General features: G+C 37.0%; 1 protein-coding gene across 11 annotated transcripts in view; it reads left to right on the top strand.

Annotated features, from left to right (window-relative positions):
• Positions 1-13534, top strand: part of HERC1 (HECT and RLD domain containing E3 ubiquitin protein ligase family member 1) — a 195637-nt gene that overhangs the window by 169387 nt on the left and 12716 nt on the right. For all 11 annotated transcript variants that reach the window (XM_072613461.1, XM_072613495.1, XM_072613513.1 and 8 more), the window contains 8 exons: positions 958-1251; positions 2348-2413; positions 3354-3479; positions 4864-5002; positions 5823-6004; positions 7227-7382; positions 8244-8366; positions 10194-10296. In XM_072613461.1, coding sequence (XP_072469562.1) covers positions 958-1251; positions 2348-2413; positions 3354-3479; positions 4864-5002; positions 5823-6004; positions 7227-7382; positions 8244-8366; positions 10194-10296 — 1189 coding nt within the window. The remainder of the gene's footprint in view (positions 1-957; positions 1252-2347; positions 2414-3353; positions 3480-4863; positions 5003-5822; positions 6005-7226; positions 7383-8243; positions 8367-10193; positions 10297-13534) is intronic.

The raw sequence follows: 13534 nt of genomic DNA, 5'->3' as shown, positions 1-13534 counted from the left end.
TTCTATATGTAGCCTATCCTCATTCTTTAACATATTCAATTCTGATATATCTCATTGTTCATCTACAGTGCCTCGCTGAGATATGTATGTTGGTGAACTAACTCAGTGGGATAGCTTGTATAAGGGGAAGTACAAGTGTTTTGTTCTGTTTTTAACTTTGGTGGAAATATGATCTCATTGATAGGGATCACTCCCATATGTGTTCTTACCAAACAGTCATCTGTCATCTACATCTTTGGGAATCTCTCTTCCTTTTGGACTGTGCAAGCCACCCTCAGAGTCAGATACATTGGATGAGCATAAATCTCCCTGCATGCGTTGTTTGATATTTATAATCAGAGACTATCCATGTGGTAGGATCTATTGGGGAATCTTGTATAATTGTCATATGCATGGGAGATACTTTGTTCTAGTATCTAGTTCTAGTATAAGCCCTTGGGGGGTTGTGTGTTTTTTTATAAAATAATCAGCTGCTTTTTTGTAGTCAACAAATCGAATCTTGTAGTCTTTACAATTTTCCACAGCTTGTCTACTATAAGAAATTGCGACATACTGCTTACTTCCCTTTACATTTTCATCCAGAATACCTTCAACATTCTCATAAATATTTTATAGAGATGAGAATGGTTTAGTAACAACAGTTAATGTCCTCTTGACGTTGTGTGCAACGTCTCTCTCTCTCTCTCTCTCTCTCTCTCTCTCTGTCTCTCTCTCAAAATGCTGTCATTCTTTTGTAATTTTCCCCTGTTTGAAACTCAACTTTGAGCACCTTCAGAATTGTCACCTTATATACATGAGTTTCTTCACTGTGTACTTGGTCGCATTTTTCTAAAGGTGAAAAAAATATTTTATGAATTTTCAAAAGCTATTTTAAGCTCTTCAGAAAGATTTTAGGAAATTTAGTTTTCTTTGTTGTGTACCTTTCTCAACATATTTATTCCTTACATTTTCTTTTAGCCACATGTAGTTTGTGGGGATCAGCTCGTTCATAGTCCTTATATGCAGTGTCTGGCTTCACTTGCTGTTGGACTGCATCTAGATCAGCTTTTATGTAACCCACCGGTACCACCTCATCACCAGAGCTGTCTTCCTGACCCTTCATCATGGAATCCAACTGAATGGGCATGGTTAGAATGTTTCTCAACTACCATAAAAGCTGCTGAAGCTCTGGCAAAGGGAGCACAGTTTCCAGAATCCTTCACTGTTCCTGACCTGGAGCCAGTTCCAGAAGATGAACTTGCCTTACTGATGGTAAATTATTCTAAAAAAATTTTTATTTTTACATGGGTTGGGGAGAGGTATTGCAGTGTTTCGTAGCATCCCTAAACAGGTGGGAGACAGCAAGCATGGTTCAGAGTAAGGAATGCTTTAGCCTGGAATGCTGAACTGGATTCATTGTGCTCTACTTTGAATCCTGTCTTTGCTACCTAATACCTGTGTGACCTTGGGGAAGTTGTTGAAGCCCTTCTAGCCCTTATTTTCCTCATCTGTAAAATAAGGAGGTTGGACTAGGTGAACAATAAGGTCTCTAGCTTGTAGAGCTAGGATATATTACTGTTATTTGATAGCAGGTAACTCCTATGCATAGAAACAGACCTGTAATCAGAGAAAATCTAAAATGCCTCACAATCAGATATTAACCTTGAAAGAATGTCAGATCAATAGTTAAAAGGGATTACTTAAAATTACTGGAATTTTCAGATCTTTCATTATAACTGAATAGCCTTTTCTGATATTTTTCCATTTTCTTTTACCTTAGACTTTTTTATTGCCTAATTAATGTACTTTAAAAAAAAATTGCACCATTCTCCTTTGAACACCTGATTTGATTGAAACAAATTTAATCAATTTTTATTCATCCTGGCCACCTCTGAAGTCATTCTTAAAGGTGATCACGGAGCTCATCATTAAATATGACTGCAGTAGTTTAGTATGTTGGCATTTTCTCTTGGTTGTATTGAAAGCTGTTTGGCTTCAAAACCTTTGTAAAGCACGTAAATGCCTGACTAGATCGTACTGCTTCATGTCCAAGGAGATCAGCCCAATGAGAAACTGTTATCTTTTTCTTCTCTATTTTTTGTAAGTGTATTTTGGTGTTTTAAAAATACAGTATGAGAAAGAGCACATTGAATCAGTAAAACCCACTACGTTCCACAGAGTAGACATTCAAATATTGATCCATATGCAGCACCGAGAGCCATTTTGTAGAGCTAATTCTCTTAGGTTTTTAATAAAACTAACATCATCTTGCCCATAGGAAGGAGTTGAGCTATCAGCAGATAGTAAGTTGATTACTGTTACAGTATTGATTACAATATTCATCCTAATATGTTCCATGCCTTTGCAGGATAATAGTAAGTGGATTAATGGTATGGATGAACAGATTATGTCTTGGGCAACATCAAGGCCTGAGGTTAGTGAAAATGATATTTATATATATTTGAAGTACATCCAAATATGGTTGTTTTTCTGTCATGTAGCTTCATTATATGGTATCCTTGATCTCACATGGATCACCCAGTTTTATTTCCTGCCAGATTTGTTTTTCTACCAGCCATTCTTTTATTTGGGAAACCGTTAATTATTATTTAATATTTTCCACAATTAATGACTTTTACTTATGCCTTTTTTTAAAGTATAAAATCATTTCCCAGTATTACCCCCCCCTCCCACACGTAAATAAAAATTTAAGTAAAACCCCACGGACACAATAGCTGTATCTGACAGCACCTGTTCCCATCTTTTTTATGGAGGGGAGAGATATGTTTTCTTCCCATTTCTTTGGGACTAAGATTGGTCTGTGCGGTTAATTTGAGTTTGGACTCGTTTTAGTGTTGTTTTCATTTACTTTTCTGTTGGTTTCACTGTCTTAGTTTTACATCGGTCCTCCTAAGTGCTCCCTATTGCCTTCCATTTATTTTTTGAGTCTTAGGATTCGGTGCCGTTGGATCACGTTCATTTGCCACAACGTATCCAGCTATCTCCCAGATGGCTCTTGTTTTGTTACCAGCTTTTTACTACCCCGAAGAACGCTGCTGCAAATAGTTTTATTAGGATCTGTTACCTTTGCTGTATATATACATATATCTATTAGTAGGGTGATGGATCCAAAAGATAGGAGCAGTTTAGTAGGTTTTCCTACAGAATTTCAATTTTTCCCCGGAACACTTAGATCAGTCACAGCTCCACCAGCAGTCTATTAGTGTTTCTATTTTTCCACAATCACTACTGCATCGACAGATGCCCTCTTAAGTATTTTTTGTAATTTAATGAGTTTAAAGTGAAACCTCAGAGTTCCTTTAATTTGTGTTTTCCCTATTAGAGATTTTATGACTGTCTTTATGATTTTATAGGACTGGCATCTAGGAGGCAAATGTGATGTCTATCTGTGGGGTGCTGGAAGGCATGGACAGCTCGCTGAGGCTGGTAGAAACGTGATGATACCAGCTGCTGCTCCTTCATTCTCACAGGCTCAGCAGGTAATTAGGTTCAGTGATGGAGGAGAAAATTTTAAAGGGCTAAAAATTCTGATACTAGCACTGGCAATAACTTTGTGGTAAAGATGTATTGTTCCTGGTCTTGTTGTCAGAAATCTCAAGTAGTGATTATAAAGTGTACTTTACAAATAAAAGTGCTACTAAAAGACTCTTTAGATTAATTTAAAGATGTAGTTTAGAGGGTTTCTAGTAGATTTCCAAGTATCTTTTTTCCCAAGTGAATTGTCATTATAATTCATTATTATTTCTTTGTACATATTCATATAAACATTATGTACAACATTATTATAGAAATAGTACTGTTTCTTAGTATGCATTTATATACACCCCTAATTAATGATTCCCTTTTTCTTTCATTAACACGTCTTTGAGCCTCCTAGTTTCTTAGCCTTTAAAAAAACAATTGGTGCCTAAATTTCCCAACTCTTTAATTGATCCTTCATGGCCAAAATAATCTTACTAGTGTACAGTCTGATTACATCCTCTCCCGCTCAAAAGCTTCATTTGTTGCTATTGCTCATTGGATAAAATGTACTCAGTGTAACACTTCATAGTCACCCGTATGCCCCCTTGGCAACCTTATTTCACACTGTCCCCAGTTCACGTACTTTACATTCTAACTTGTGCTCACCGTTTCTTCCTTGTCACCCCAGAATGTTTGGCTTTAGGTTGTCTGCCTCTTCTGAATTAACTAACTTCATATTTCTCTGTCTTGAAATCCTTTTTATTCACCATTCAGGCGCCACTGTCATCCAGTAGTCATTGATTTCTCTCTCCTCTGCTGCCTCCTAATACTTCTTTATACTTACTCCCTTTTGCCTTGTGTCACAATGACTTGTTCTGATACATGTTTCCCTGGCGGGGTTGTAACTTTTTTAGGGATGTTGATGTGACATTCGTCCCCTCTCTGTCCTTATGCCCCAGACAGTACAGTGCTATTGAAGCAGTGGATGCTGAATAGCGTTTATTGAGTTGAATTGAGTTGGAATTGCCGATGTAGTTTGCTTTTTCTCTGCACTTCAAATGATGTGTAGGCTTATTTTGTCTGAACGTTCTTCTGGTTTCTATTAATTAGCTGCTCCTTGATACTAGCCTCTGACCTTCTCCTTTTTGGCAAGGTTATCCAGGATCTCAAATACGTGAAAGAGTTATGCTAGTTTCACAGCTGTCTTGATGAACTGGCAGGGTGGTGATGGTCAAGGAGAAGTGGCTGCTTTAAGATTAAGGACTGGGTAGCTTCATATCACGTGTGAGAGAGTGCCTTAGCATGTTGTAATCTTAAAGCTTATATATTAGCAGAGATGTAAAGTGTGACTCACAAGTATATATGTAATAAATTTATGTGTATATGTATTTTTAATTCCAGGTCATTTGTGGACAGAATTGTACCTTTGTTATCCAGGCCAATGGCACAGTATTGGCTTGTGGGGAAGGAAGTTATGGCAGATTGGGACAGGGAAATTCAGATGACCTTCATGTGTTGACGGTTATTTCAGCATTACAAGGTTACGGTTTTTGCAGTTGAAAATGTAGATTTCGTTAAAACTTATCAGGAGCTAATTCATGGGAAGAATTAAATCCAAAAGGATCTATATACATTTTCTATGTGTGTATTTAATATATGTAGAATGTTTTCACATAAATTTAAATGTTTAATTCTTTCTTGCATGTGGTAGATGTATGGATACAGCTTTAATTGTTACATTTTAGCAATATTGTTTCTGAAGTTACTCATCATTAAGTAACATTGATATTACAAGTTACAAATTATAAATATCATTGTGAGCCATTGAAGAATATAATCAAGTGCTTGGAAGATGCATAAGTTATAATTAGGTTAATAAGATTACTATAATTTTGCATGTGTTTCATTTAAAAATAAAATAGTTTGTACATGATAATATAAAGACATGATAAAGGATTTCAGGCCTTCTGTGTCAGAGGTAGCTTTAACTAGAAGAAAAAAGTGTCAGTGAATGACTTGCTTTATTTTTAATTTTAGTAATGCAAAAATGGAACATTTTATGAAAATAAAAGTATCTGGATCACAACTTAAAATATAGAGTAAATTCCTGTAAAATTGGAAGTTGTCTATCTAAGCTTTATTTTTGATGGTTCTTTTCAACAACTACAGTTTTGCTAGATAAATAAGGAAATTTTGTTTTTAAAATAAATAAGTCATTTTGGAAGTTTTTATTTAAAGAACTTATGCTTAGAATTTGTCATGACAGGTGTATTGTGGCTGCAAAGAGCTTAGCAATGATAGAAATGAATAGAATAATTTTCATATAGTATTGCTGATTTGTTCTTTTCATTCTTTTGTAGGCTTTGTGGTAACACAGCTAGTAACGTCTTGTGGCTCTGATGGGCATTCCATGGCCTTAACTGAAAGTGGAGAGGTCTTCAGCTGGGGAGATGGAGACTATGGCAAGCTTGGCCATGGGAACAGTGACCGGCAACGCCGACCTAGGCAAATAGAGGCTTTGCAAGGAGAGGAAGTGATTCAGGTTCTTAAGAGACTTTATTGTTCAGTCTTTAAATATAGACAAGCCAGATGCTGCACAGAAACTATGAGAAATATTATAAAAGGTCGAGAGTAAATTAATTAGAGAAAGAACTGATATTGTGTGAATACAGACTGAAGCTTTCTATTTTTCATTTTCATTTTTTTATTCGAGTCATCTTGTACAAAATAACCAACATGGTAATGTTTTACACAATTACATATGTATAGTCTACATATGATTGCTTACCGTGGGGAGGGGAAGGATAGAAAACTAAAAAAAACCAAACAAACCAGAAATGTTAAAAAATTATTTTAACATGTAGTTGGGGAGAAAAATATATATGTATACACATATGTATATATACATACGTGTGTGTGTGTATAAACATATATAAAACATAACAGAAAATTTTTAAAAAGTAAAGGAATTTAGAGTGATAGGACATTCTTTAATAAGTAGAGCATGTGTTTCAGGCCTGAAACATCTTGTTATGCAATTAGTGTAACAAATCTATTGAACTGGTTATTTCAACTCAGTGCTCAAGCTCTAAATTCCAAGATTTTATAGCAGTGGAGACAAAATTAGCTTCTTTCTCATATATAAATGGTTTTCCTGTGATCTGGAATTGAAATCAGCATGAGGAGATGTTGCATTGCTTTTGATAATGAGTATATGGCCTAGAAACATGGTAACTTTGAATATCAGGCCGTTATTATTTGCAGAGTCCAAGTAAATTTATAAAACAGCAGAATTCTTGAAAGCCAAATAGTTGTCCAGTACACACATAGCTCAAAATGATCTCCCACCTTTATGTGCAAGAAGCATAAAGGTTAAAATAAACTAGTATTCAAATCCCTAAATTTAATAAAATACTTAGTTTCCATGATGGTGGAAAGAGGGTTAGATGAGGAGCCAGCGGGCCTCAAACCAGGTTCGAATCCCAGTGCTGCAGTCTGCTCTGTCACCTTGGACAAAGTCCCTGTCTCTGACACGTAGTTTCCTCACCAGTAGATGAGGATGGTAATCTTACGATACCATCCTCACAGAGCTGCAAGGAAAAGCACTTGCTAAACTGTAGGCATCTATATAAATGTGACTTAGCAAGTCAGAATGTTTTTTGAATGAATTAAACTTTTAAAATTGTTTTTAAAATATGTGTATAAGCTTGCTATTTATACTAATTAAGTTTTTAAAAAATATGTATGTTTTATTTTTACTTCAGATGTCATGTGGCTTCAAACACTCAGCAGTGGTGACGTCAGATGGCAAGCTTTTTACGTTTGGGAATGGTGACTATGGTCGTCTGGGCCTTGGAAACACTTCTAACAAAAAGCTTCCTGAGAGAGTGACGGCGTTAGAGGGATACCAGATTGGACAGGTGTGGGATGAGTCTGTAAAGTAGTGCGTCTGATAATGATTTCTTGTCTCTTCAGTGTTCATTTATGCACTCCATACTTTAAGATTATATTCGTTGCAGATTCACTTTGTCACTTTTTTATGTTTTTGGAGTGTTTTTAAATTTATTGGGACGTTGAATTTTTTTCTAACATCAGAATTTAAGTATTAACACATCCCTTTATCATAATGGCAAAATGTAAAATACCTACAGGATGGCCCTGTTCTTTTCTAACCTGCAACAGTAGATCATCTTGGGGGTACCTATGTTCCAAATAGTACTGAACAGAAAGAAGAAAAACTTTTGATTGTCATTTGGAAGCCTTATTTCAGTTTTCTCTTTTATAGGATAATAATTGTTTTTGCTTTTAATGAAAATGTTTGTTGTGGTAAGAATGTAGAGGTTGCTCTTAGATGACTAAGGATCTCTCCCTAGCATATAGAGACTATAAGTACCCTCTAGATCCAAAGAAGGTAAGAAAGAGAAATACTTGTGGATAGTTGTATAAGGTTGATTACTAGTGACCGAGTATTTTAAATCATGGTAGTTTTTTCCTGATTATTAACTTCTTTGATTCCTAGCTAAGACCAAGTATCATCATTATCAAGGATGTAGCTTTTAGGTAGCACCAAGTTTGGTTTGTTCTTTAATCCTGTACTAACATTAGGAACTGAGATGTATTGATGCATTATAGCTAATAATTCATAAATAACTTTTAGTGTAGCTATTCTAGAAGAGATTGAAGAAAATTATTTTATAATTGGTGGGAAAATAAAAGGTTTCAAATATGTGGCGGTTTGTTTTGTGATGTTTTGGTAAACCTACTGAATGCTTTCCCAATAGGTGGCTTGTGGACTAAATCATACCTTAGCAGTGTCTGCAGATGGTTCAATGGTGTGGGCCTTTGGAGATGGAGACTATGGAAAACTTGGCTTGGGAAATTCTACTGCAAAGTCTTCACCACAGGTTAATTCTCTTGATCATCTTGTTTTTCATAATCTTTATAAACATTTTAACCGTATGACATTTTATTTTTAATTAGTATTGTTTTATGAAAGAAAGCATGGCAATGGCTAGAAAGGTGGCCTTGGAGTCAGGAAGAAGTGGGTTCATTTCCTCTCTGAAAGACACTGTCTCTGTGGCCCTGGGCAAGTCACTGCAGCTCCCAAGTGACACTGGCCACTCCAAGGCCGCAAGCTGTGGAGAAGGTGCTGACTTGCATTCATAGAGGGAGTTTCCAACAGTAAGGAAACCATACGCGTACTTTAAAAAGCCCTTCTCTTTTGTTATTTTATAGTAAAATTGGTAGCAGCTTCGATAGTCATGTTCTTCCAGAGTGGTGAACTTGGTGTCAGCACAAACTGGATTCAGATCCTATCCACGACATTGACTAGTGGTGTGACCCAATTAACCTCTGCCTAAAGAAACTAAGCCTCTAGCACTGAACTACCCAGCCCTAGGCAGACTATGGTTTTTGTTGATGGAGGCAGTGCCCCACAGCGACAGATTGTTTACCTAGAGTGAATTTTACAACACAACATGACTTATCTGTTAAACTGGAATTGACTAAACTGAGAAATAACTTATACCTAGATACTATAGGTTTTAGCCTTTCCATAGAAAGAAATGCATACTTGTAGAAAGCATTTCTACAGTCTGAAAGGTATAGAAATGAAGGGATAATAGTGAAATTATCTGTAAGAAATTCTTCAATGATCTTCTGTCACAAAAAACGCTTTTGCCAGGGACTGTAGTTGATTTCCTGAAGCAAGTGACCATGTGCTACATGAGTGTAGCTGTGCTTCCATTTTTAAAAGAAATAAAAGAAGAACAAAATACAGTAAATGTTTGAGCTTAACTTCCTAATTTATTGTTTTCTTCTAGTTATGTTGCTAAAGGAATCTTTACTTGATAGAATTATAGAATGCTTCATAATATAAATGCAGGGTTCTGTCAAATAATGAGTTCACATTAAACATGTAAAATGTAATTTGATTTATAAAACTTTAACCTTTAAGAGCACTTTTGTTTCATTAATTCTGTAATATACTGATGTTGAGATGAGTTCCTAGCTGGGCAGCAGAGGGCTGAAGTCAGCCCACCAAGCCTTCCAGATCAGGCAGCAGAGGAGGCTGATGCTGAGCGGTCTGCTGTCCTCCCTGTCCCACGGTGGGTGCGCTGCTGTTCAGATGAATCTTAGAGAGTTTACAACCTGAAATGATAAAATGCCTTGCACTTAGATGCCAATCAGAAATAAGCAATGTAACATCCCATACCTGAGTTGGTAGAGTTCCTTTGGTGCTCGTATTGTATATTTTAGATTCACTGCTCACTTTGTTTCTGTCAACACATCCATCCCTCACCCTGAGGAATGGGCCGTGTCTTAACAAAAATGACTCCATTTTATGCAACCATTTGAAACATTTTTTTAGGCCTAGTAGTTCTGGTTCCTTGCTTTTAGCTCTGTCCTATGAGATAAGCCTACTTTTCTTCCTTGAATTTTGCCCATTCTTTGCTGTATCTTGGGAGGTTTAATCATAAGTTTCCTATACAGATAAGTTTTAGGGGGGTAATGATTAAGAGAGGGGAACTAGGAAAGAAGTGAGTGAGGAGGAAGGCATTTAAATTTTGGTGATGGTAGGTGAATAGCTTTAAATATTACCACCACCGCACCCAGGCAGTAATAATTTTACCCAGAAATGAGATTTTATTTAATCCTATGTATGTGCTAAACTTAGGAAATAGCAGTTTTTTCCCCTTCAAAATGTGTGTGTATAACTTTTACTTTTGCAGAAAGTAGATGTTCTTTGTGGAATCGGAATAAAGAAAGTTGCTTGTGGCACACAGTTTTCTGTTGCATTGACAAAGGATGGTCATGTGTATACTTTTGGACAAGGTAAAGAATCTTTATTTTTTAAAGATCAACTTGGAACAAGTTAAGTGTGGGTGTAGGAGTCTAGTGGGATGAGAGATGAGGAAGAGCATTTGAACATTAATTTCTAATTCTCTTTGTCAGTGTATAAATGTATGTTTTCGTGGCGTTGTGACCAGTGGGCACGTACAGTTTGTCTTCTTGTATGTAGCATTTGTATGTGTGGATAGAGGCCACGCACTTTAATAGCTTATATAGTATTTCACATCTCAGTAACTTATGTGGTCTGTACCTAGTTACTTGTTCATTCGTTCATTTAATTTTTTTTAGTCAGTCAAGCTCTGTTGTGTCTCATAAGAAAAACAAACCCCATTACAAACACAGATGGGATTCAAAACAAATTTCTTCATTGGTCATGTCCAAAAAAACTGAGTCCTTTACTTCTCTGTCTGGAGGAGTATGTTTCATCATTAGGATTCTTCTGGAATCCTCTTTGGTTCTTTTGCTGTTAAGAGTAATTTAGTACAATAGTATTCCATCACATTATATACCCTAACTAGATCATCCGTTCATCAATTTATGGACATATCCTCAGATTCCTGTTCTTTGCCACCTCAAAAAGAATCAGAAATATTTTTGTACATTCTTAGAGTTTGTTTTGCTTAGGACCAATCTGTTCTTTAACCTGTCCTCCCTCAGATTCCCCCCCTCTCTTTTCTTCCCTTTCCCAGTTTTTCCCTGTTGAATAAAATATATTTGTGTGTGTGTTCTTCTTTTGACCTGTTCACATAATCATGAAATTCTAGTGCCAGCTGATCTCTCCTGCCCTCTTCCTTCTGTGTTGTGTACCCTGATATTCTTTAAGGTCATTTTCCCTAGCCTTCCTTTCTCATTCTCTCTTGAGCAGTTTCTCTTCCCCTTTCTTTCCATTCTTTCTTAAGATCATCAAGACATAACAGAATTGCTCTCAGTCCTTGTCTAATGGGACTCCTCAGTGAATCCTGATGACGAGACATAACAGAATCGCTCTCAGTCCTTGTCTAATGGGACTCCTCAGTGAATCCTGATGACGATCGGGTTCAGAAAGGACACACGTATCATCTCCCCATATTTGAATATAAGCAGAGTGTCCTTATTTAGTCCTTTGTCATTTGCTGTTCATTTATGATTACGTTTTTGTGTTTATCTTCACACCTGTGTTTGAACTTAAAAGATTTTTGCAGCTCTGGTCTTTTTGTTAGGAATGCTTGGATGTCTTCCATTTAATTAAAGGTTCATTTTATCACCCAGTAGAATTATACTGAGTTTTGTTGAATAAGTTTTTCTTGGCTACATACCCATATCCTTTCCCTTCTGGAATGTCATATTCCACATTCCCTGTTTGAAGTTGTGGCTGCTGAATCACATGTGCCTCACTGTGATTCTTGGATACTTGAATTATTTCTTTTTACCTATTCGCAGTATTTTTTCTTTGACCTAGAAGTTCTGGATTTGGGGTATGATATTTCTGGGAGTTTTCATTTTGGGGTTTCTTTCGGAATGTGACCAGTGTATTCTTTCTTTTTCTATGTTGGTCTCAGTGGTGAGAGATATAGATAGATATCTCAGATGATGGTGAGGCTCTTTTATTGGTTGAGATGATCAGATAGTCCAATGATTCTTAAATTTGTCTTCTTGAACTGTTTTCCAGGTTAGTTGTTTTTGCCATTGAAATATCTTATTATATTTTCTTCTGTTTTCCTGGCCTTTTGACTTTAACACTCATTGCCTCATAAAGTTATTGGCTTCCACTGAATCCGTTCCGATTTGTAGGGAGTGTGTTGCTGGAGCAAGGTTTCGTATCTCTTATGCCAAGTTATTAATTCTCTTTCCAATTCTTTCTTCCATAGCTTTTATTTCTTTTCCATTTTTTTCTTCAAGTTCCATTTATAAAAACTTCTTAAACTCTCGCTTCATCCCCTCTAGGAATTCTAGTTGAATTTGTGCCCAAGCTATGTTTTTCTTTGAAGCACTGCCTACGAATGTTTTGGTTGTTCTGTTTTGGGTTTTTGTTCTGAGGGTTCCTACCACCAGAATAACTCTTTTTGGTAGGGTTCTTTTTTTTGTTTACCCATTCTTCCAGCTTTCTTCCTGTCTTTGGCCTTCATGTTAGCACCGGCCTCCGCACACTTCTGAAGAAATATTCTGGGCTGGTATTACGTTGCTCTAAGATCTCAGGTATAGGCTGGGGACCCTCAAGCTTTCAGTCTTTCCAGAGTGCTCTGATCCAAGACAGAGTTTGCTTGCTGCCAGTTCTTGATCTGGGTTTGGATCTGAGCAAGAGTAGATTGCTGCTGGACTCTGCCCCTATCCGTTAGCTGAAAGCTCTGTTGATTAGAGTGACAGAATTGTAGGCTCCCCTTTGATTCAGTTTGGGATTCCTGCCTTGATTATTAATTTCTCTGCAAGCTGGGCTAGATGTTGAAGTGAGACCCTGCTCTGTTCATGGGATCTAAGCCAAACCACTGCAGCTGCTCCTTCCAGCTTCTGAATTTCCTTCTTTCTACACACAATAGCCAAGACCTCCCTTTCCTGGGATGCTTCTCTCCTCCTCTATAGGTCCCCTTCTCACTCCACACCGGATCTGTAACCTGGAACTGGGGAATGAGCAGCCAAACTGCCAGTGGGCACCTGCCTCCTTATGGGTCTGGCCTCTCTTCTCTCCCTGCGCGCGGCATCTCCTCTGACAGCAGCGCGCTCTTGCTCTGGTTGCGTTTCCAGGGACAGCAGACCTCCTGAGCTGTCTCCAAAGGATGAACTGTTATGTTTTGGATTTGTGCTGGTGAATGTTCTATGTCTCTTTTTACCTCCCCAGTACTTAGGGCGATGCCTGGCACATAATAGGAACTTATTATATATTTATTTACTGACAGTAAAAGTGTACACTTGGAGCCAAGAAATTGGGGTTCAAATTCTGAGTCGGATCTACTCACTAACCCTTAATTGTCCTGCTCTACTCTCCAAGGATCGAAGTCTCCCAAAATGTGCCAGGCTTTGTTGGTAAAGGGAGTTTCCTATACCAGTGAAATCATAGGGATAAAAAAAAAAAGATTGTAGGTTCATGTGGTACAATTTTTACTTTCAACCCTTTGTTTAGATTAACTCAAAGTTTTATATAAAATTATGATGAGAAAAATATCCTAGTTTATCTAGTGAATCTACTATAAGTTGCAGGATTTGGATCAAGGCTAAGACACTTTAGAAGCCAACTAGCAGTTGTTTA

The sequence above is a fragment of the Notamacropus eugenii genome, chromosome 1 (assembly GCF_028372415.1).
Source record: "Notamacropus eugenii isolate mMacEug1 chromosome 1, mMacEug1.pri_v2, whole genome shotgun sequence".
NCBI classification, from domain to species: domain Eukaryota; kingdom Metazoa; phylum Chordata; class Mammalia; order Diprotodontia; family Macropodidae; genus Notamacropus; species Notamacropus eugenii.
This window is presented reverse-complemented; position numbering and strand designations above follow the sequence as displayed.